Source organism: Diadema setosum, chromosome 1 (genome assembly GCF_964275005.1).
Source record: "Diadema setosum chromosome 1, eeDiaSeto1, whole genome shotgun sequence".
Classification (NCBI taxonomy): domain Eukaryota; kingdom Metazoa; phylum Echinodermata; class Echinoidea; order Diadematoida; family Diadematidae; genus Diadema; species Diadema setosum.
Window position 1 is genome coordinate 17760845 of NC_092685.1, and position 21333 is coordinate 17782177.

The window sequence follows — 21333 nt, forward strand, 5'->3', positions numbered from 1 at the left end:
GCTTGTAAGCGCGCTTGTAATTGTTGAGTGCGATATTCTGTTTTCTCAATTATAGTGGAGAATCCCTCACAGTGATATCACAAATTTACTGAATTGTTAGATAAGACGGAAATTAGATATACTTCAAATTACTCAAATCAAGTAGATGCATGTTCGATCAAAATGTGTACAAGAAGTAGAATTTGGATTTATCACTATATCATGTGAAACACTGTGTCACTTAGTCACCATTTCCATGGTTATTCTGCACTTCATTGCTAATTCTCCATAATTCAGCAGTGGGGTTTTGTTATCTGTTTGTGAAAGGAGTCTAGCTTCTTCCAAGAAATTCAAATGCTGTGAATTTTTTTCTTCCCATTTTTATCACGCAGGTTTCTCATTGATGATGCTGCCCTGTACATATCTGAAAAGTGCAATGAATCCAAAGTTAATTTGAAAAGAGGTGAGAAAAAAATGGACACGAACTATTTAATAACATTTGCTTGTTAGCTCACCTGAGCCAAAGGCTCAAGTGAGCTATTGCGATCGCCCTTCGTCCGGCGTCCGTCGTGCGTCGTCCGTCGTGCGTCGTCCATCGTGCGTCGTGCGTCGTCCGTCGTGCGTAAACTTTTTACATTTTCATCTTCTTCTTGAAAACCCCAAGACCGATTTCCATCAAACTTGGCAGGTAGCATCCCTAGGGGGTTAGGAACTCAATTTGTTAAAATGGGCACCATGCCCCACCCAGGGGGCCCCCAGGGGGGCCCAAACCCCCCAAAATTAAGGAATCTGTAAAAATCTTCTTCTCTAGAACCAGAAGTGATAGAGCTAAGTTAATACTATGAGTTAGTACATTGATGACTGTAGTGTCAAGTTTGTTCATGGCAGAATCAGGGGTGCCCCCCTTGGGACCCAGGGGAGGGGGGTGGGGAGCGGTCCTAATGAGGCCTAAATTGTACATTTTCATCTTCTTCTTGAGAACCCCATGACCCATTTTCACTAAACTTGGCAGGTAGCATCCCTAGGGGGTTAGGATCTCAATTTGTTAAAATGGGCACCATGCCCCACCCAGGGGGCCCCCAGGTGAACCCCCCAAAATGAAGAAATCTTTAAAAATCTTCTCTAGAATCAGAAATTATAGAACTAAGATAATACTATGAGTGAGTACATTAATGACCGTAGTTTCAAGTTTGTTCATAGCAGGGGGGGGGGGGGGGCCTGAATTGTACATTTTCATCTTCTTCCTAAAACCCTCATGATGGATTTTCGTCAAACTTGGCAGGTAGCATCCCTAGGGGGTCAGGATCTCAATTTATCAAAATGGGCACCATGCCCCACCCAGGGGGCCCCAGGGGGCCCCAATCTCCCCAAATTAAGGAATCTTAGAAAAGTTGGGCCCTTTTTTTTTTATTGTACATTTTCATCTTCTACTTGAGAATGCCTGGTCAAATTTTAGTAGAGCTGTGAATAATTTAGATTAGTGACTGCGTGAAAGGTGAACTTGCGATACTCAGGTGAGCGCTAGACCCGCTGGTCTCTTGTTTTTTCCACACACCACCTTCAACGATGATGACCATATGAAGAGTATAGTTCATTTCTGTGACATAATTATCATGCATCTGCAATGTTCCTTAATCAACATCCCCTGTGATGTTTACAAATACCACAGCCTAAATTTGTAGTAACGCAATGACCAATGCAAAACAGAAATAACATGGTTACACATGTTTTTAATTTGTTGGTCTTCTGTAATCTGAAACACACGTTTTGACAGGAAAAATTTTGACTGTATTCAATTTTTTTTTTTAAATACTTGAAATGACCTCTGCATTTGTAATTGTTTTAAATTTTGTTGATGATTTATGAGGTATGTAATGATTTGTTACACCAACACAACAATTTCTATCAATGGCTCATTTGCTGTTTTTTTTTTTCTTCACTCTCTGATGGTCAAGTCCATATTCCAGCTTTGAATATGAATTTCTTTTTTCTCATGATATATTCTTCTCCTTCCCTCCCCCTTCTTCCTAATTATATGTTCCTGGTTGCAGATTATGTGAGTGTTGTTGATGTTGGAATGCTTGAGCTTTCACTGAGGTTGAGCAATGATGAAGAGAAGGTAAGTGTAAAACGTTTGAGATTTAGATATCTCATCACAAAAATGTGAGAATGTATAATTAATCTTCCTTTGAAATATTTTTCTGTATCAATCACACATTAATTTTATTAGATTGTGAAATATGTTGCATGACAATGGGAATAATGATGTACCAAAAGTAGCTGAAAATCATCTTATTATCTCAGAATTTGCCTGAAAAGCTTTTATAGTGGCAAAGCCAGTGTTATTATCAATGCATATATAGCTTATTGAGAGAGCCTGCTTCCACCAGATGCTGTGAACATTGTTTTTTTGGAGAATGAAGACAGTTAGTGTGTATCTTTGCCGTGAAAACTGCTACACTTTCCACTAGTCAACAATTGGGTGGAAGTATGTGTTTATGGTCCAAAGATGTACATTTAATCTGTAATATCATGACCTAGTTTCAGAATGTAAAGCTGCGGCATATCATACTTGTATTTTTGTACAGAATCCCAAACTGGACCTCAAGGTCAGTAACAACATGGTCCATCTGCGGACATGTGCCGACTCCTGTAGCGCCCTCGCTCAGCTCCTGCTGTACGTGTCTTCTGATGGGGACTTTGCAACGCATTCAGAGTCCTCGCGTGGAGACCAAGACGTCCAGCCTGTAGCAGTGACTGTGAAGGTAAGGCGCAATGACCATTCTTTCAAAACAAAATATTTCTACAGCCAACCAATTACCCTATGAACTGGGAAAATAGTAGCAAAAACATATTTCTAGGTTATTGTGATATTTGTGAAAGTAACTGAATCTGAAGTATTTTATCTCTCAGTATGAAAACTGCTCTTCCCTTTTATGCACAGAAGATGAAAGAAATGAAAGTTTCAATTCTTTACTGCCACTGCAGTGCCTTTCCTGTCACCAGCCACCCTTTTGTTGTAGCTGGTGCAGTATGATGGAGTTGCAATTTATTGTGTTCATTGTTCAGCGTCACTATCTATTTCGATTCCAATAAACTCACATGCACATTTCTATGTGCCAGCAAAGAAAATACAGCATGTATATGTATTAATTGATCATTCAATGGATTGCCTTGTAGTTGTGCCTATCACTAGCAGAGCTAAAGATTTTCTCCTTCCCTGTCGATATATATCGTTGCCACATCTAGGAGGACTCGTCCCCCAAGCAGACGAAGAGTGGTAGCCCAGTGTCACACACCCACTCAGACCAGATGAGACAGCTGATGGAAGAGGCTATGAAGGAGATCACCGGAGACTCGCCCTCACCCGACGCATCTCCTAAAGGTCTTCAGACTTCTGCTTCTTCAGTGCTCCTCAAGGCACAGATATAAACCAGTCCATAATTAGCTCATAATTGTGCACATTTGTACAAATGACCTTACTTCATTCTCATTTGGTTAGGCACCTCACCTGTTTTTAAAGCGACATATTGCGTAATCTTGCCTGATGTAACAGTTTGTGGAATTTATGATCACACAAAGAAATAGCTTGCGTAGACCAAGTCACTTAGAAAAAGCATCATTTCCAATGTTGGCATGGAATACCTTAACAAACTTTTTTGTTTAACCTTAAACGGGTTGGGCTTTTTTGGCTATGTTATAGGGCCAGATTCCGTGTCGACTCAGGTGATGTGATGGACTCTGTCAGGGTTTCTAGATCATATGAGGAAAAAAGGCATTGCCACTCTCTGAGTCATATAACAGATGACTTGTAAATGGCATAGAAAACAATCTAAGCTTGCATAATTGTCTATGTGTTCTCCTAAGAGTCATGAAGATGTGTGAATAAACATGTCATGCTTTGTTATGCCTACAGATTGAATAGCTAAAGAGTCTAAATAAGTGGAATATGTAAGCAATTATAAGCTATGAGTACAGCATTTGCTGAAAAGTAAAGCAACTGAGGAAGATGTCAATGTGTGAACACAAAATGCTGAACGTCCGTACTTTACATTTCTGTGCAGATCATGTCGTGCATATCATGTGCACACAGAAGTCTGATTCCGAGCCAGAGATTTTCCTCTTCCCTGACGAGGATGAAGGGCTGGAGGATGAGGATGACGTGGACATCCTGGTGGACACCTCCTCTCCCGAGCTGAGGCCCGCCTCCAACCGCCTCTCCTCAGAGAGTGGTGGCAGCTGGGCAGAGCCGGATGGAATATTTGACGATGAGGAGTTCTGCGTGCTGGATGATCCAGGAATGGGAGTATTGGTGAGTACTTGGTTCTCTCAGGGTTTGATTAGGTCACTGAAAAATCACCACAAGGCCATGAGTATAAAGCTGAAATTAAAGAAAAAAACAACATTGACATGAAAGATTGAATTAGTGTGTAAAAGGATCCACATCTGCAGTATCTTGAATTTAATGTACAGAAACTGCAATTTCATTCATTGGCTGAAATAGTGATAAGATCATATTGAACAGAAAGCAATAATTCACTCTTTGTTTAGGTAATACAGTCATTGTTGTCATCATCGTTTTCATTTCATCTTTATCTTGTAAACATTTTCTTTAAAGCATCACATTTTTAATACAGCCATCCGTTAAGTTGTTATATCCGTTAGGAAAAGTGACATGTTTACACTGTGCTTGATGCAGAGAACAAGCGGTGAACCAGAGGTGAAGGTACTAGACCAAGACTCAGTTACAGTGCACCAAGATCACTTTGCCCCTCCCATCTCCCGTGGGGATCAGCTCAATGCCCCTCTTGATTTCCCCACGCCCACCATGCGCTATACCCTGCAAGAGATGACTGTCGTGTGGCACATCTATGGAGGGTATGATCTCCAGTCAACAGGCACAACCCAAAGTATCCTTCGACCAGGTAAGATTTGGTCATACCATTAAAAAAAATGCATTAGTCAGAGCTTGCCTTATCATGAATACCATATCTGTACATATTTTCACTGTCGGTCTATTATGAATATTCTTTCCATGGTCATTAGGTACATGATATTAATCTCCACAGCAGATATTTTGGGGTAAATACTGCTTGTCATCATTAGGAAAAACAAAAAACAAAAAAACATAATGCCTCTGGCACTACTTCGTGGCAGAGGCATAACAATTATACCACATAAGTCATCTGTGTACAATGATTGAAGCTTCCTAGCTAGAGATAATGTGCATTATACTCATTAATCTCTGCTGTTTTGTTTCCCTTTGTTTGAACATTAGCTTCCCGAACAGGCAGCCCAGCACATGGCCTTGATAAAACAAGGTTAGTAATCAAATATCAATGTTTTTGTTCGGTAAGGGTATAGTAAGACTGCCATTTTTTAGAATGTCAAAACTTCTCCATGTAATATTTGAGTGTATGTTTGTAGCGTCGAGTTAATAATTCTGTCATCGACCTACACCTTTAAAGTAAAATATCTTGAAAATTATATCAATAAAAGATTTATGACAATACCATTTCCTCACCTTAGTACAATGTATGAAATTCTGCATGTGAAGGAGTACACATTCTTTTTTTTTTCAAACAATTTGTGGGTAGATGGCCTCCACAAGATTTAACAGTAGCAATTTATGTTTTGTGAAACAATTTTAAGGGGGACATTTTGTCTTCCTTTGTATGGTTCTTTGCTCTAGCATGAGCTTGTTTCAAGCCTTATTTTACAATAGAAATGTTATGATGCCATTTTGATATGCTGCCTGTTCAGGCATTATCATTTTATGACAGAAAAGATATGATGCAGTTTTTATATGCTAGCTGATTTTTGTTCATATACTGCCCCTGTAGACAACAAGCTGGGAGTGGTAGCAGTTCCCCTCTCCGAAGAACATCCGACAAACCTTCTCACAGCGTGGCCAATATGAGGTGGCAAGAGAGGGGAGGACCTGGCAGGGACCACTCTGTCCTCATGGAGCTTCAGATGAACAAGGTGAGACAATGCCCATACATTTCTATCTATGCATTTGAGATGTATTCAGAGTATAAGCAGTTAGTTTGTAGCTTGTCGTGCATATGTATGCCACAGATTTCTGCTTAAATGCACCACCACTTGTGAATACTTCACCACTAAAATAGTAATTAGCTGTGTTGGGTGTGTTATTAATGCCATCTTCTACAACAGGGTACTTGTACATTTATCATCACACATCAATAAGCATTGATGTAGAATAGCATAGCACCTGTTAATAACAAGGAAGTGTTTCTTTATTTCGTTTTTTTTTTTTTATTCATTCTCCTCTTATTCAAAGGATTGCCCTGTCAGCCATAGCTAGCACCAATTTTCAAAGGGGTTAAATGTAATGACTGATAGCAATAGATATACATGAAAGCCTTCTTCTCACAACATCAATTCAAATATTGACTAAGAGAAGTGATTGAAAGAATTGAGAGAGATGTGAACCCAATGGCTAATGTACCTCCTTCTTTGTCTCCCTAGGTTCGCTTCCGCCATGAGACATACCCCACAGACACCAAGCAGTCATCCCGCCAGATCCTCCTGGTCAACGACATCGAGGTCCGAGATCGCCTGGCCCAATCCCAGATCAACAAGTTCCTGTACCTCTACTCGTCTGAGGCCAGACCAAAGAGGACACATGCAAATATGGTAGGTGCTTTGGTCATCCATGCCATCCCATGAATAGAGAAACATATTAAATGATAGCTATGATAAAAGATATGTTATATCATGACAAGTCCTAATGCTGTTATATCATGTTTACAGCTGAAATTGAAATGTTGGGGCTGTATGGTGGAGGGGGAAGGGGAATGCATTACACTGGTGTGTGGGAAGTCTATTTGTGATACAACAGTCAGTGAAACCAAAATCTGTTTTGTAATTTATGTGGAATGCACATCTTGTGTCATTTCTTGATTTCATCGGACTTCCTCAACAGAAAATTATTTTACATTTCTGCATGGAGACAGTTTAACAGCAGTGTCTATAAGTGTCTGTTTTTAGAAAATATAGAAATAGCTTTTCTGCCATTGAAAAAAAAAATTGTTTGCAAACATTTTTTTCTGATATCAAGTAACACATTTGAGCCATGGTTCATGCATTTTGGCATCATTATTTGTGAGGATAGCTTATTCCTCATGCCCAAATGGCATATGAATGGTTGTATAAAGATGCTCCCAGTTTAGAGTCAGAAAGGCAGTGAATTAACAATCTGTGCAGAGTTAATGGAATGAGGGCACTTCAACTGCTCATGTTACAAGGGGTCTAGGGCAATTGCCCCCTGGGCAGTACCCTTGACCTTTCCCCTTACCCTAACCCTGATCCTAATCCTGAACCTAATCCTATCCCTAACCCAAACTCTAACCCTAAACCTAACCCTAATCCTTATCTTTACTCTAACCTTATCACTAAGCAATATTTAGCCGGGGGTAATTATCCTCAGGGGGTTATTGCCCTGATATGGTTACAAGGCATAGCTGTATTATTGTCCCTTTAAGACAGGAAACTCTTTTATTTGCATCCTCCATCCTAATGACCTGCAGGTGCTGGTGAAAGCTCTCCACATCCGACCTGATCCTGAGGTGGACATGGAGGAGTGCTGTTTGAGGATTTCTCTGCAGCCTCTCCGGTTTAATATTGATCAGGTCAGTGCTTTGTCTGATTTCAGACATCAAATTTTAGTAGAGACAGTGAAATAAATTATGTGATTTTTGTGCATACAGTAGATGACATAGTGAATTTCTAAGTTAGAATTGTACCTGTACATTTGGCCAGAAGATGCTGAAATTTGGAGTGTAAAATTTGCGGCTCGCGTCACTCCAACCCAAGTATCAATTCTTGTAAGAGTTCCGACATTAGTATCCACTGATTCACCTCATTTGCAAAGCTTACACAGAAATTGTTTCTCCTTTTTAGTGACAATATTAAAGTTATACAGTCACATGCATAAAGCAGAAAATATGTTATTGTATGAGTCAATATCCTTTAATGGAATTGTAAATATTGTTTGATTGTCACTTTGTGTGTGATTGGTTAACCTGCCTTATCTGTTATAGATTCAGAATTGACAAAATTAGTTAAGTTTCCTGTATGAATATGACAGAAAGTGAAGCTAAATTCCTTGATTTCTGTTGTTGTCTATTTGGTCTGCCCTCAGGATGCTCTGTTCTTCCTGCGAGACTTCTTCACCGAGGTGTCTGCCAAAGCCACTCAAGTGCCCATTCCAGGTCAGACAATCTCATTAAACTCAAACCTGTTGCCCAACTGCTGCTCTTTGAGCAACATTTTCTCCCTTTGATTATTGCTGTCATTGTCTCTTCACTTTTTATATTTCATAAAAGGCTCAATTGTTTGTCATTATCACACATTTGTAAAGCTGAAAACATCATGAAATGAAATAAAATGAAATGAAATGAAATGAAATGGAATGTAATGAAATTTATCACCAAACGCCGTCGACATAGTCAAAACAGTCAGTAGTTAAAGTACAGTTTTGGCAAAAAAGATTGGCAATAGCATGCAGGCTAGTGGAGGCCAGTCCTTTCAGTGATATTGATTATATAATGTATCTACAATATCCACAGAAGCAGTGTTATATGTATATACATATTTACAGGTTTTCATAAACCATTGGAATGGGAGAGTGAATCGGTTTCACTCACTGCAAAGATTAGCAGCAGCCACATCAATCACTAAAGAAATTGTTGGTTGGTTCTTACCCATTTCTTGACACCTTCTCACTTTCATTCTCCATGAGCAGATGTCAAACCAGTCTCAGCCAGTCCATCCAAGAAGCCGTCCAGAGTCAAGATAGCCGACACTCCACCCCAGATCATTCCCTCCGACCCCTCCAGCCAGTCCAAACCCCTCGTCAACGGTCACCAGACGGAGGGCAGCCCATCTCGAGGCGGTGCTCCCAGCGATGGGAAGAGCCAAACGGCTGCATCGTCCGCTGTTCCTGCCCAGCCTGTCTTCTTCAGGTACTGATACTCTGTGTGACTACACTGCCTCATCAGTTAATCAGCAGTAGTTTCTCAAGTTAAAAAGTACTTGCTCTAGATAGGACATCTGTATGTCCATTTACTAATACTAGTTGATATCTTTCTGATAGTTTTTGTACAAGAGAAATCATTGACATGGAAATGTATCCCCCATTTAAAAAAAAAAAAAAAAATTAGAAAAAAAAGGTACCACACACTTCACAGAATATAAGTCTAGTTTTACCAGTTGATGCCATGAATTGCATAAGTAAATGTCTTGATGCAGTGTTAGCATTGATTATCAATGTTCCATTACATTCATGAATGTTCTGGTAAATGATATACTGCTATCATTCCAAAGCAAAAACTTTTGTTTTAAGTTTCTTTGTTCTGCCTCCCCATCACCCCCTTCCCCCCCCCCCCCCCCACACACACACACGCACACCATCCTTCCATGCTGTCTCGGAGATGCCAAAATTATTGCAGGTTTTCAATGCAACTGATTGACAAATTGCCCTACATCGACGTAAATAAGCACTAAATTGATCAGTGTTTTAGTAGTAGCCATGATAAAAAATCATGAGCGTACATACTCGAGCAGGATTCAAACCCACTACCTCTTGATCACCGGACAGGTGCATCTCCACTAGACCACCAAGCTTTTTTTTATCATGGCTACTACTAAAACACTGATCAATTTAGTGCTTATTTACGTCGATGTAGGGCAATTTGTCAATCAGTTGCAATGAAAACATTTCGACGGAAGAATTTCATGAATTTGAATAATAAAGCAGTACCCGCTGCATGCTATTAGGATTAGAACCAACACTTGCTGTCAGGCGAAAGCTCAGTTGTCTTGTGGAGATGACGCCTGTCCGGTGATCAGGAGGTCGTAGGTTTGAATCCTGCACGAGTATGTACGCCTATGATTTTTTATCATGGCTACTACTAAAACACTGAGCAATTTAGTGCTTATTTACGTCGATGTAGGGCAATTTGTCAATCAGTTGCAATGAAAACATCTCGACGGAAGAATTTCATGAATTTGAATATTGCAGGTTTTATGAAAATATGCTTGTCTCTAATAGCATTATTACACTAATCTATTGCAGGAAAGGAAGGATTACCGTTGTTCCACACACACAAAAAATACACCTTTTCAGCCCTCAAAATACTAAACCACTGTTTTCAAGGTTGGCATCCCTGCTGTCTAGGATGACTGTTCTGGTAAAGTGCGCAAAATGTACTCATTGGCATCCCCATGTGAATCTTTTCTCTTGTAGGTCATTTGTTTTCTCACCTGATGTCCTCATTAAACTGGACTATGAAGGCAAACATGTGGACATGGAACAAGTGAGTGCAGCCACACCCTTTGCTCAACTTTGCAAAAAAACTTACGATGTTAACTCAGGAACATGCTTAGAGAATAACCTCTATTCTCTACAGGTAGCTGTAGCAAACTTAATAGATGTTTATTAGTTTAATAAAGATGGCAAAGATGTATGAATTCTAAATTGGTTTTGTGGATCTTTTTGTTCAATTAGACCTTGAGAATTTAGTTATCATGTTTGTGATTTTATATTTATTATTCTGAAATGTGTTTTCAATAGCAAGCTTCTTGTGTTGTTTTATGAATATGTTGTTTTATGATACCGAGTGCAGCTCTTGATGGCATTGAATACTGAGATTAGCATATTTCACATTTTGAACACCTCCCAGAAGGTTAGCTTTGAGTTATTAGAGTGATTGACTCTTTCCCCTAATTTATACTGCATGCTAAAAGTAATTTGCAGTGGTATGATTAAACATCTATATATCTAACCATAATATCTTATAATAGCCATGAATGAAAAGTTCATTACTTGTCGTTTCTTGCTACGATTATGTTTCATCTGTTTGATTTCCCCCATCCCTGGAAAAGAAGAAGATATGAATGATGATAACAGCTTTGATACTGGATGACCAGCTTCTTTCTCTCTGTGGTCACTCTATTTAGGGTACATTGTTTGGCCTTCTTGTTGGCCTGGGGCAGCTGAACCACTCAGAGTTGACCTTGAGGAGATTGCATCACAGACATGGGTAAGAATTTAACTTATTGGTAATTGGTGACATATTGTGTGTGTTTTTTTCCTCCATCAGATAAGATATGAATTTTACAGGTAATCAGTCATTGATGTGGCAAGTCTGACTGGCAGAGAAATACTATCACATTTTCACTGTGTTGATGAAAAGTGGAAGAAATTGTTGTTACTGTTGTTACCATAGCTAGTTGGATCTGTATATGTGTGCATGGAGATTATCTAGTCATCTGTTCATGGCATCATATCAAAAGCAATGCATTTTGATGCAAATTGCCAAAGTTTTATTGCGGTAGAATTCCCAGCATATGAGACATTAGTGCAAATTCTCCCCCATCTATAACTTTGGAACAGCCCAAAACATCATGTGACTTGTGATAGATGTCTTCAAATGTCACCAGTGTCCTTTATTACCTCCGCCAAGGGGGGAGGTTATGTTTTCGTTACCGTTGCTTTGTTTGTTAGTTAGTTCGTTAGTTTGTCCGTGTGCAAAATAACTCAAAAAGTAGTCAACGGATTGGAATGAAACTTGCAGGAAAGGTTGAGAATGACACAAATTTAGTAACAAACGATTAACTTTTGGTAGTGATCCGAGAATTTCGGGGGGAATTTATGAAGGATTTTTGATATTTTGGCAGGTAGGGTCAATGAACTTGGGAGTTCAGGCTGCGCGTATTGAGGTTTACATGCGCGCACTAAAGTGCGTGCTCTAGTTTCTGCTAGGGCGAGGCGCGCTGTGCAGCTGAAGGTTTATGACGTAACGAAAGCTTCTATATTGGGAAATCAGGCAATTTTTCAGTATGTAGACCTATTGGTGGAAATCACTGATCTCTGTGGAAGAGCCCAAAGAGCTTTTCCCCAGTGGTAGTGAGGAGAAAAAATCTCTTTGGGAAGAGCTAGATCATGGATGGAAAGTAACTGCTTGGCGGAGGTCTGCGCTCTCAGAGTGCTTTTCTAGTTTGTATATTAAAATAATTTTCTTACTTACATTTAAGCAGGAAAGCTGCATCAAGACACTGCTGAAAAGCAGACTCTAAAGACATTTTTCTTTTCTTTATCCAAGTCAAGAAAATATTTTATGCTACGTGAATATATAGTAGAAGTGTTAGGAGGGAAGGCCTATAATCATTTTTGATAGTTTGATATGTAGGTAAGACAGATGATGTATCTCCTTGAATGTGTTACCATGATATGATATGAAGCACTTTTCCATACCATGTGTCGTGTTGAGAGTGATATGATGTAAACATGACCAGATATGTGTCCTGATTTCATCCTGCTCTTCGTGTTTGTCATTGTAACCCTCTACTGTATATGCTCTTTATGATGATGCAGGTTGTTAGGTGTGGACAGGTTACTCCTCTATGCCTTCAATGAGTGGGCCCAGGACATCAAAAAGTCACAGCTCCCTCGTGTGCTGGGAGGTGTGGGACCAATGCATTCCTTTGTGCAGCTGTGTAAGTTACAAACGTCTTTCTCATGCAATCAGGCAGTTCCCCATTTGCAAGACTACTAAAACCAAAATTTTCATTATGTCACAATTTGAAATGCTGTGTGCTTGTATTTGTCCATTTGCTTGTTTGTTTTGTCATATCATATCTAGATTTGCAAATGATTATGATATCATAACACAATGACTTGACTAATTGCAACCTGGAGATGGGTAATAAGTGATCTCAAGATTCTTCTATAGGAGCAAATGTGACATTAATAGGACGTAAGACTGAGGCCCTATGTGTGAGAGAGTCACAACCCACACATGTAAATATCCTGCTTCATTCATTCATTCATCGCAAAGAGCAAAGTGCTTAGCCCTTTGAAGTGGTCCACCCAAGTCCACAGAATACCGACAACTGGTCCTCATGGAAGACAAGCAGCACTATGATAGTGCAGCTGAATATGGGCTTTCCAGCCGTTTTATCTTGAATAGGAGGGGAAAAATGAAAACAAAACAAGATAAACAAACAAATAAGCAAACTAAATCAATCTAAGTTGCATTGGATAACCAAAATTTTCCTTTACCATTTTTATAATTTTTTATTTTTTTAAATGAAAGATATACTTTCACTTAATGGTAGTTGATTGTTGAGATATATCTAATGATATACAAATAATGAATGTTTATGAGTGCAATGGACAGACTATTTCATGAGATGAAAGATGAAATGATCCGTTCAATGAGGCGCAGCCAAGTTGAATGGATCAATGATTTCATCTTTCACCGAATGAAATTTTTTGTGCATTGCACAAATGAAAAACATTTATTATTTGTTTTATATAATGCCTAGAATAGATCCTTGTCATTTGATGTTTTATTGATTTAGAAACAAGAAAATCTGAGATCGAGAGAGTGCTCACTGAGCACTTACGCTAGCGTGCTGTTGCATACACACACTGCAAACGCAACCATTTTACATGCGTAGCGTGCCAGGCTCTCGGCGTGCGTGCAGTGGAACATATCGTATGGATCCAAAATTGCACGGTAAATGGAACCACAATTGCACGGATGATGACAAGAAGAGTGAAGTGGGACGAATGATCATTGTCAAACAACCAATCAAATGACAAGGATCTATTTAGGTGTTATATAGTATGTTCTAGCAGTGAATTTCTGGTTGCAAAATTGCTGGTTTGGTGTCTCAGTGTTTACTGCATCTTATCATGTACTGTTCCTATCTGTCTCTGTCACAACTTCAGTTCAGGGAATGTTTGACCTGCTGAGGTTACCAGTAGAGCAGTACAAGCGTGATGGTAGGATAGTGCGTGGTATCCAGCGGGGAGCCAACTCCTTTGGCACTTCAACAGCGATGGCTGTGGTGGAGCTCACTAACAGATTTGTGAAACTTCTTCAGGTAATTTTACAGAATTTGGTAGGGGGTAGGGAGGGGGTAGAAAGGGCAGAAAATTAGTAATAAGGCTTTAGATCCACATCTTTTATGCATATGCATGTGAAAGAATATTTCATATTCAAGAAATGTACTTTACTCTTCATGTGCCACGGTGTAAACCCCCTGTGTGCCACATTATTCTGAGACAGCAACATAGGCATGCTTTGGGAAAACATTCTGTTTTTCAAATCAATGCAACCTTTACAGATTTTTGTTACCCTCGACGTGTTGTGAGCAAAGTTGTAGAGAAAATGCTAAGCTCTGCTTTGATGTAATTTGTATGACAAATCTATTATTGTTTTCCTTTCAAATGACCAGTAGCCATATTATTGTAGAGACATGACTTTTGCACACAAAACAGTGACAGAAACTGAGAATTTACTGGCAGATCCAGTAGGGAACAGGGATTGATAGTCAATCACCACATAAAATGTGAGATACCTGTGAGAGGACTGGAATTGCGAGAAACGCTTTCATTGTACTTTGGAATTTAGTGCTTTATCGATCGGTTTGGGCGGGTTTGTGCGTTTGAGCTAATTATGCAAACTTAATCGGACGTTCGAACGTAGCACAGAAAGAGTTAATGAGGGCATGTTCCATTAGTATCTTGGACTTTTGCTTCAGTTGGATTTAAATTTGAGACATTTACCATTATTGACAAGAAAGAGAGTATCAGTTCAGTATAACGTTGGGCCAGTGGAAAAAAACAAACAAACAACCTCTCGCTTCATTAAAGGATATTTGATGCAGAGCTCATGGTCTACTGAATGCTTTCACCACACGCACACACACACTTACACACAAATTAGTAAACAAGAGAAAGCTGTTAGCACTCCCCAAGGAGAAATATGATCGTAGTTGTTGGCGTCTAACATGTGCACTTTCAATGGCGCTATTTCAGGTTGCAGCTGAGACGGCCTATGACGTTGTATCTCCAGGGCCCAGTGTGTCCAATCGGGCCATCACATACGGCCCCTTTGGTCAGCAGAGACTGGCCCGCCAGCCAGCTGACCTCCGGGAGGGAATGGCCAATGCCATCAACGTGGTCAGAGAGGTGAGCTGGTTTCACACTGCTTTCCCTGATGACATGTATACTGCCCACAGGGAAGACTATTTACTGTACAGAGGCACATTGATGTCTTATGCAAGTCATTTCTGAGAGGTTGCATCAGTAGATATTGTATTTTTCTTTATGGAGAGGATTGAGAAGCTCAGGTTGACAATTTTTAAATCAAGATGCCAAGAATTACTAACTAATGAGGTTTCCTTTCCCTCAAATGGAAGTCATTTTGGATGAAAAAGATATGTAAGTGAAAAAGTCAGGACCATCCCCACTCTACCTACCACCACCCCCATTAGATTAAAAAGAAAAAGAAAAGGAAAAAGAAGAAAAATTCCAGGCAAACAAACAGCATGAAATTCATACACATAACAAAACACAATATTGTAAAGTGACAGAAATGATTCTTTCATTTGTTTATCAAAATTTGGATGGCCAAGTTATGGTGGAGATGAATCGTGTTTATCATATTAGAAAGGTTTTCATAAATGAGAGTATCCTACTGGCATATATTTCTTGACTGCATCTACCAAACTCACATATATTAACCTCTAATTTATGTGTCTTGCTTTAGTATTACTTTATGTCCATCAGTGGATGACACAGTGAGTGTGTAGTGTTTTTTTTCCAGTGACATCTGTAATTTCAGTTGATCAAAGTTTAACAAGAAATTGTACCTGACATTTGTGGCTTATTTTTCTTTTTTTTATATACAAAACTGTACTATAAAAGTGAAAGTTTTTGTGCATTTCGTACCATATGACACCAGCATAAAATAAAAGTACATGTATGTGAATTCCTTGCTTGTTATATGTGATACTACTTTACCGGTATATTTTTGATTCTGTGGAATTAAAAACACACGAAATTCATCCTACTTGGTTGAGTTTTGAAATGACTGGATTAAAATGCCGAATTTTTACAGTAATTTTGTCTACCAACTTCATGCGAGATGATATTCCTACATTCCATATGTGCAGGGTCTGGGTGACACGGCAACGGCCATCATGCAGACGGCTATGGAGGAACACGAACACAAGGGAGTGTCAGGCGCAGTGGGGGGCATCCTCCGCCAGATCCCACCCTCCGTCATCCGGCCCCTCATCCTGGCCACGGAGGCCACCTCCAGCGTCCTGGGCGGGGTCCGAAACCAGATGCTGCCCGACGCCAGGAAGGAGGATGCAGAGAAGTGGCGCTCACATGCCAAATGAAGACCGGTCCCCGTCAGATGACAGCGGGAGATTCTTGGTCGAATTCTCGTGTTTAGTGAAGCAAGAGAGTGGTAGAAGTTTAACCTTTGTGAGAAGTATTGGCGACTGATGAGAATTTTAATAGATTAAGGTGCCAACGTAGTGCAATCATCTCCATGGAGACAGTGAGGATGTTTGATGGGAGTGTGTGTTCTGGCTGCGCACTGATGCAAGGCAGGACAAAGACAAGCTTTTCACTCTCCTTATCAGTCACACTGTGTAACAGTCTAATCCATCACCACGCATAATGTGAACATTCACTTTGCAACTCATGTTTGTTGCCCTAGAGCACTTTTTACAAGCGTACATACTGTGTGTGATGTCCCCTAGCTGTAGCATTGCCAAATATCTAAAGATAAGCAGTGTAATCTCAGTGTAGTGCTTTAATGTGCAGAAACTTAGTCTACTGTCAGCAGTATAGTTCCTGTAACAGGGACATTACTGGCTGCAGGGTTACATGTCTATATGTTAGACTAACTTAAACAGCCTCATTTACTACCAGGGTCAGCATACACTGTACAGTCACTACACTCAAATCATTGTCTCCAATCTGTTCAGATTAAATGGAAAAGTAAATGTTAAGTAGTATTTGCCATGTGCTCTCATCCATAGATTGCAATTATATTACCAGATTTGGATGGTGTACATAATTTGTGTGTACCTCAAGCTCTTAGTAATATCATATTACAGTGTGAATGACACCCGATGTTGCTATATATGTTTGAATAAATATTGATGGCATATTCAAGAGAGAGAAAGAGAAAAAAAAAATACAGGTTTGTCATTTTACTCCAATTGTGAAAATAAAACGCTTACCAGTCAATGAACAAGAGAGTATTTGACCCCAAGGTAGATGGGGCATTACAATGTTGTGATTTAAAAAAAACCTTAGAGAACCAATTATGTAGACTGTGATCGCTTGACAAGAGCACTATTACTAAACAAAATTTTTACTGTTGTGAATAGCGCAAGCCTATGTCATGCATTAATGTGACTTTGGAAGTTTCAGTTCATTTAACACAGTGCATGTGGGCAGGTTACAAGACATAACTTGCATGACAAAGTGCAAGGAAAGTGACAGCTGATTTTATATACCATTATTAACCACATCAGATATTTGAGCTATTCAATTTTCACATTTTATTGCCCCACTTTGACAAGCACACCAAATTGTGGGGGGAAAAATTGTGTATTGCCCACTGCCAAAAGTCAGTGGGATGTTGCATGTAGAATAGCGGGCAATAAATGGGAATAATTTGTCTTGTCTGTTACGTGAATGCTTTTATGCAAGCAAGAAATGCTTGGAAATTGCCCTATATTATATTTGCTTTTCCCCCATTTAATTCCATTTAGGATGTAATTACATTGATCATCAAAGTTTGCTCTAGATGTCTGATTTTGTTAATAATGATAATATTGGCTGGCTACTTTTGATGGATACGACATTAATCGCCCTTACTAGAATCATTTTGCCCTCGTCTTTGACTCAGGCAATACGATTCTACTTCAGGCAAGAAATATGGTTTCCCCCTCAAAGCCAGTCTCTATTATATTAATATTGTATATCAAAAGGTAAAGTACCAAAGGAGTAGATGGAAGAGGAAGGATATTGACTTTCACACCGTCAGGTTGGAGACTGTATTAACATTGTTGTCTTTCTCTTGGAAATGTGTATTCTACATGTTGTGTGAGAAAAGATTGAAAGTGGTGGAATGAAAGATATTCATTAGTAAAATTAAAAGTGAGCTTTAAATATATATATATATGCAATGGTGTTGGGAATAATATTAATGCTGTCATTTTTAAGCTGTCCTCTGATTCATATGTTGCACTTCTTTCTTTATATGTTTTTGCATTGAGAAGACAGGCAGTATGTTGGGCTGTTTGAACTCGGCAAAGTGGCTTGTCAAAGGGAAGAGTGAGGGTTTCTTACAGACTTGAGTCTTGTCGTCTCTATCTACAATGTATGTACTGTTTACACCGTAGTCAATCCATCACAGTGAACAGAGAGTTGGTAGCATTGGAATATGCAACTTGTAGCTGGTTTTTTTTTTATTAAAACAGCATACTTAATCAACATTCATACTCTCTATCATGTCATGTAAGTACCCCCCCCCCCCCCAAGAAAAAACAACAACAACAACAACAAAGCCAATGACACACAAAAGCCAAATTCACCAACAATGCTAGTCTGATGTAGGATGACAGGAAAGCTTGTTTACCCACTATGCTGCTAAGGTAGTGTGCTAGGGTAATGCCATTGTCGTCAATGATTGCATTGAATATGTCAGTTTTTCAAATATCTGAAGAAGCACGTAGAAGATTATATCAAGCTCGCTGTTTCCCCTGCTTTTTGTCTACCGTTTGCTGCTAATCATTTGCATGATTATTTTTCAGTGTCCCCACAAGTATACTGTCACAGAAAATGTTCTGCCCAGCTCTCTTGCAGCAAATTTAGGCTGTGTGCAAAGTATCAGTGGTCTTAGCAAAATGCACAATCCTCATCTCCATAATACATACAGGTACATACATTCATTACTTCTTAAAGATCCTTTCGGTGGTGTAACCCTCTATAAACCCATCGTATATTATAACCATCTGCCTGTTTTTTGGGTTGTTGCATTGAGAACTGCTGAAATAACCACTCATAATTTGTGCACGGGCTTACCATCACATTGCGTGCTTCCTCATTTGTGCTGTGCCTTCAGTCATGTGCCACATGTCTTGTAAAAATAAAAAATAAAAAAATCAACCAGTTATTTTTCTTTTTTTCTTCTACTTTACTTAATCTGGTTCATAGCCTGATTGACATGGAAATGGAATTTGCTGGTGTATAGTTTGAGAGTGACCAATTGCAGCTAGAGAACAACTTACGGGATCAATTTGTGCTTAGGCCACTTTTATTTTTTATTTATTTTTTTTTTTTTGCACAAGCAGTAGTCAACTGGAAAGCTCCTAGTGCAGTTTTACACAACATGTGTGTGTGGTAAGCCAATTTAGAACACCAGCTACCTTGCCCAGTATTATCTGAAGTGCATAAAGAATAGCTTTGTGATGATCTGCTTCATATTAGGTACAGGAATACTTAATTAAGAAATTAAGAACACCTCTCGTATATTAAGAATTCCTGGAACTAGTCTCTCTGTCAAATATGATGTATAGACAGTAAAGAGATTTATTCAAGGAATGTGTGCCGTGAAAGCGTTTGAATATTGGTGGTGTCATGCTGTCCCTTATTGCTAGAATAGAAAGTACTGAGAGTGAGAGAATTGTAATATAACCTACAGTTACATCTTTCTGGCAGCATGTTTAAAATACTAAATTCTCTCTCTTTCCCTCTAGCTATTTCTTAAGTTATTTGCCTATCTTCCCATATTACTCTCTCTCTCTCTCTCTCTTTCTATATCTTTCTATCTATCTATCAATCTATCTGTCTGTCTGTCTATCTGTCTATCTGTCTATCTGTCTATCTATCTATCTATCTATCTACCTATCTACCTATCTATCTACAAGGTACACTCAAAGCATTCCAAGTACCTCATCATCTTTCACAGACCTCTGTCTTAACAGCAACTATCCCTCTGTAAAATGTAGAATGAAGAGTTGTACTATGGAGACATGCTCTTGTGAAGACTTGCTCATGGCAGGTGATCATGAGTGACTTTCGTGCCATGAAATTTGGATGTTGTAAAAATTGAGTGTCCAACTCGGGGAGCTATAGAATTTGAATTTTGGTGGGAGATTGCTTTTTCTGACTACAGGATATATGTTTTGTGGAAATTGATTAACGGTAAATGTGTCAATCCAATTCTTGACACTCGTCCATATTAAAAGGTAGGGATATTGCACACTTTGTTGGACCGTTGCCCCCAGTGGAAGTCAGCAATTGACTATAGCACATTTCATATACATCGAATTCAGAATAAATGCATGAATCAAATATATTTATGAGAATATCCCTGTTTATCTCTGTATACTGATCAAAATGGAAGTACAATTTGTATGTGGTAGACTGCTGATTACATAGGTTGTGGTGATCACAGATCAGTCGTGCTGTACTGCTGCCTAGTGTTGCTGTCATGAAACAAATCTTTTACTTGAGCTTGATTGCTGTTTGTGACACAATATTATGATATGATGTGAAAGTAAGCAAACATTTTATTGATCAGGTAAACGAGGCTCCCTGGGGTCCAGGTGTGACTTCAGTGAGTATACGGGGAAAATGCCTATTCTGCATGTGGATAGTTACACTATTTGAGCATAGCTCAAACATGTAATCTAACTCTAAGCCAAAAAAGACAAAAATAAAATGTCACTGTTGACGTCTGTGGTCATTGTCAATGTTCTGTCATGCCAGAATGGCTTCTATATACATGTACTGTATTCAAGATGTGGAAATAAATGTACAGGGCAAGTAAAAGATGCTCAAAATGGCACATGAATAAGAGCATTATCGTGACATGCAGAAGACAGTGAGTTTTAATTTGTAGCATACATACAAGGAGCCAGTGTCGGTTTTCTAAGAAATGTGTTTTGAAGCAGCGTTACTGCCTCCTGTAGGGATGTGTTTTGAAGTTGATATTCTGTGCTGAAGTTATCAAAAACATTGGTGCAATGATCCACATGTAACTACCCAAATGTCTCATTATTCTGCTGCAATTGTTGTCCTCGTTAAATATTTATGTCTTTGACATTGAACATTTAAGTTCTGCAGATATCTAAGTGTTATAGGAGCAAAAGATTGGTGAGTCTAACAAAATGTAAATGTGTAACAAAGACTATTTACAGAGAAGTGCAGCCATAGTAATCAGCCTTCAAGCAAGCATCATAATATTACCTTTTGAAATCCTAGAAGTATAACATAAATCTATATAATGATATCAGCACAAATGAAGTTGTAATTTGTCCTGAACATGTCCAAATACATGTAGCATTTTTTTTTAAAGTGATGTATGGAATTGCTTCCTTTGCAAAGAGAGCCAACACCTTAAATGTGTATTGTTCTGTACTTGAATCATCTTATGTCAATACACATAGAGGCATAATCCTTAGGTGTTGATGTTACCACTATATGAAATATTTTTAACG

The 21333-nt window shown here is 39.0% G+C and overlaps 1 protein-coding gene across 1 annotated transcript in view; it reads left to right on the forward strand.

Annotated features, from left to right (window-relative positions):
* LOC140234515 (autophagy-related protein 2 homolog B-like) overlaps window positions 1-18976 on the forward strand; it is a 75466-nt gene extending 56490 nt beyond the window's left edge. The window contains exons 27-44 of the mRNA XM_072314560.1: window positions 372-442; window positions 2031-2098; window positions 2568-2744; window positions 3229-3364; window positions 4044-4291; window positions 4679-4904; window positions 5258-5300; window positions 5823-5964; window positions 6472-6639; window positions 7533-7634; window positions 8147-8216; window positions 8750-8969; window positions 10253-10322; window positions 10966-11048; window positions 12383-12504; window positions 13745-13899; window positions 14837-14989; window positions 15976-18976. Coding sequence (XP_072170661.1) covers window positions 372-442; window positions 2031-2098; window positions 2568-2744; window positions 3229-3364; window positions 4044-4291; window positions 4679-4904; window positions 5258-5300; window positions 5823-5964; window positions 6472-6639; window positions 7533-7634; window positions 8147-8216; window positions 8750-8969; window positions 10253-10322; window positions 10966-11048; window positions 12383-12504; window positions 13745-13899; window positions 14837-14989; window positions 15976-16206 — 2485 coding nt within the window. The 3' untranslated portion in view covers window positions 16207-18976. The remainder of the gene's footprint in view (window positions 1-371; window positions 443-2030; window positions 2099-2567; window positions 2745-3228; window positions 3365-4043; window positions 4292-4678; window positions 4905-5257; window positions 5301-5822; window positions 5965-6471; window positions 6640-7532; window positions 7635-8146; window positions 8217-8749; window positions 8970-10252; window positions 10323-10965; window positions 11049-12382; window positions 12505-13744; window positions 13900-14836; window positions 14990-15975) is intronic.
* Window positions 18977-21333: the final 2357 nt, after the last annotated feature.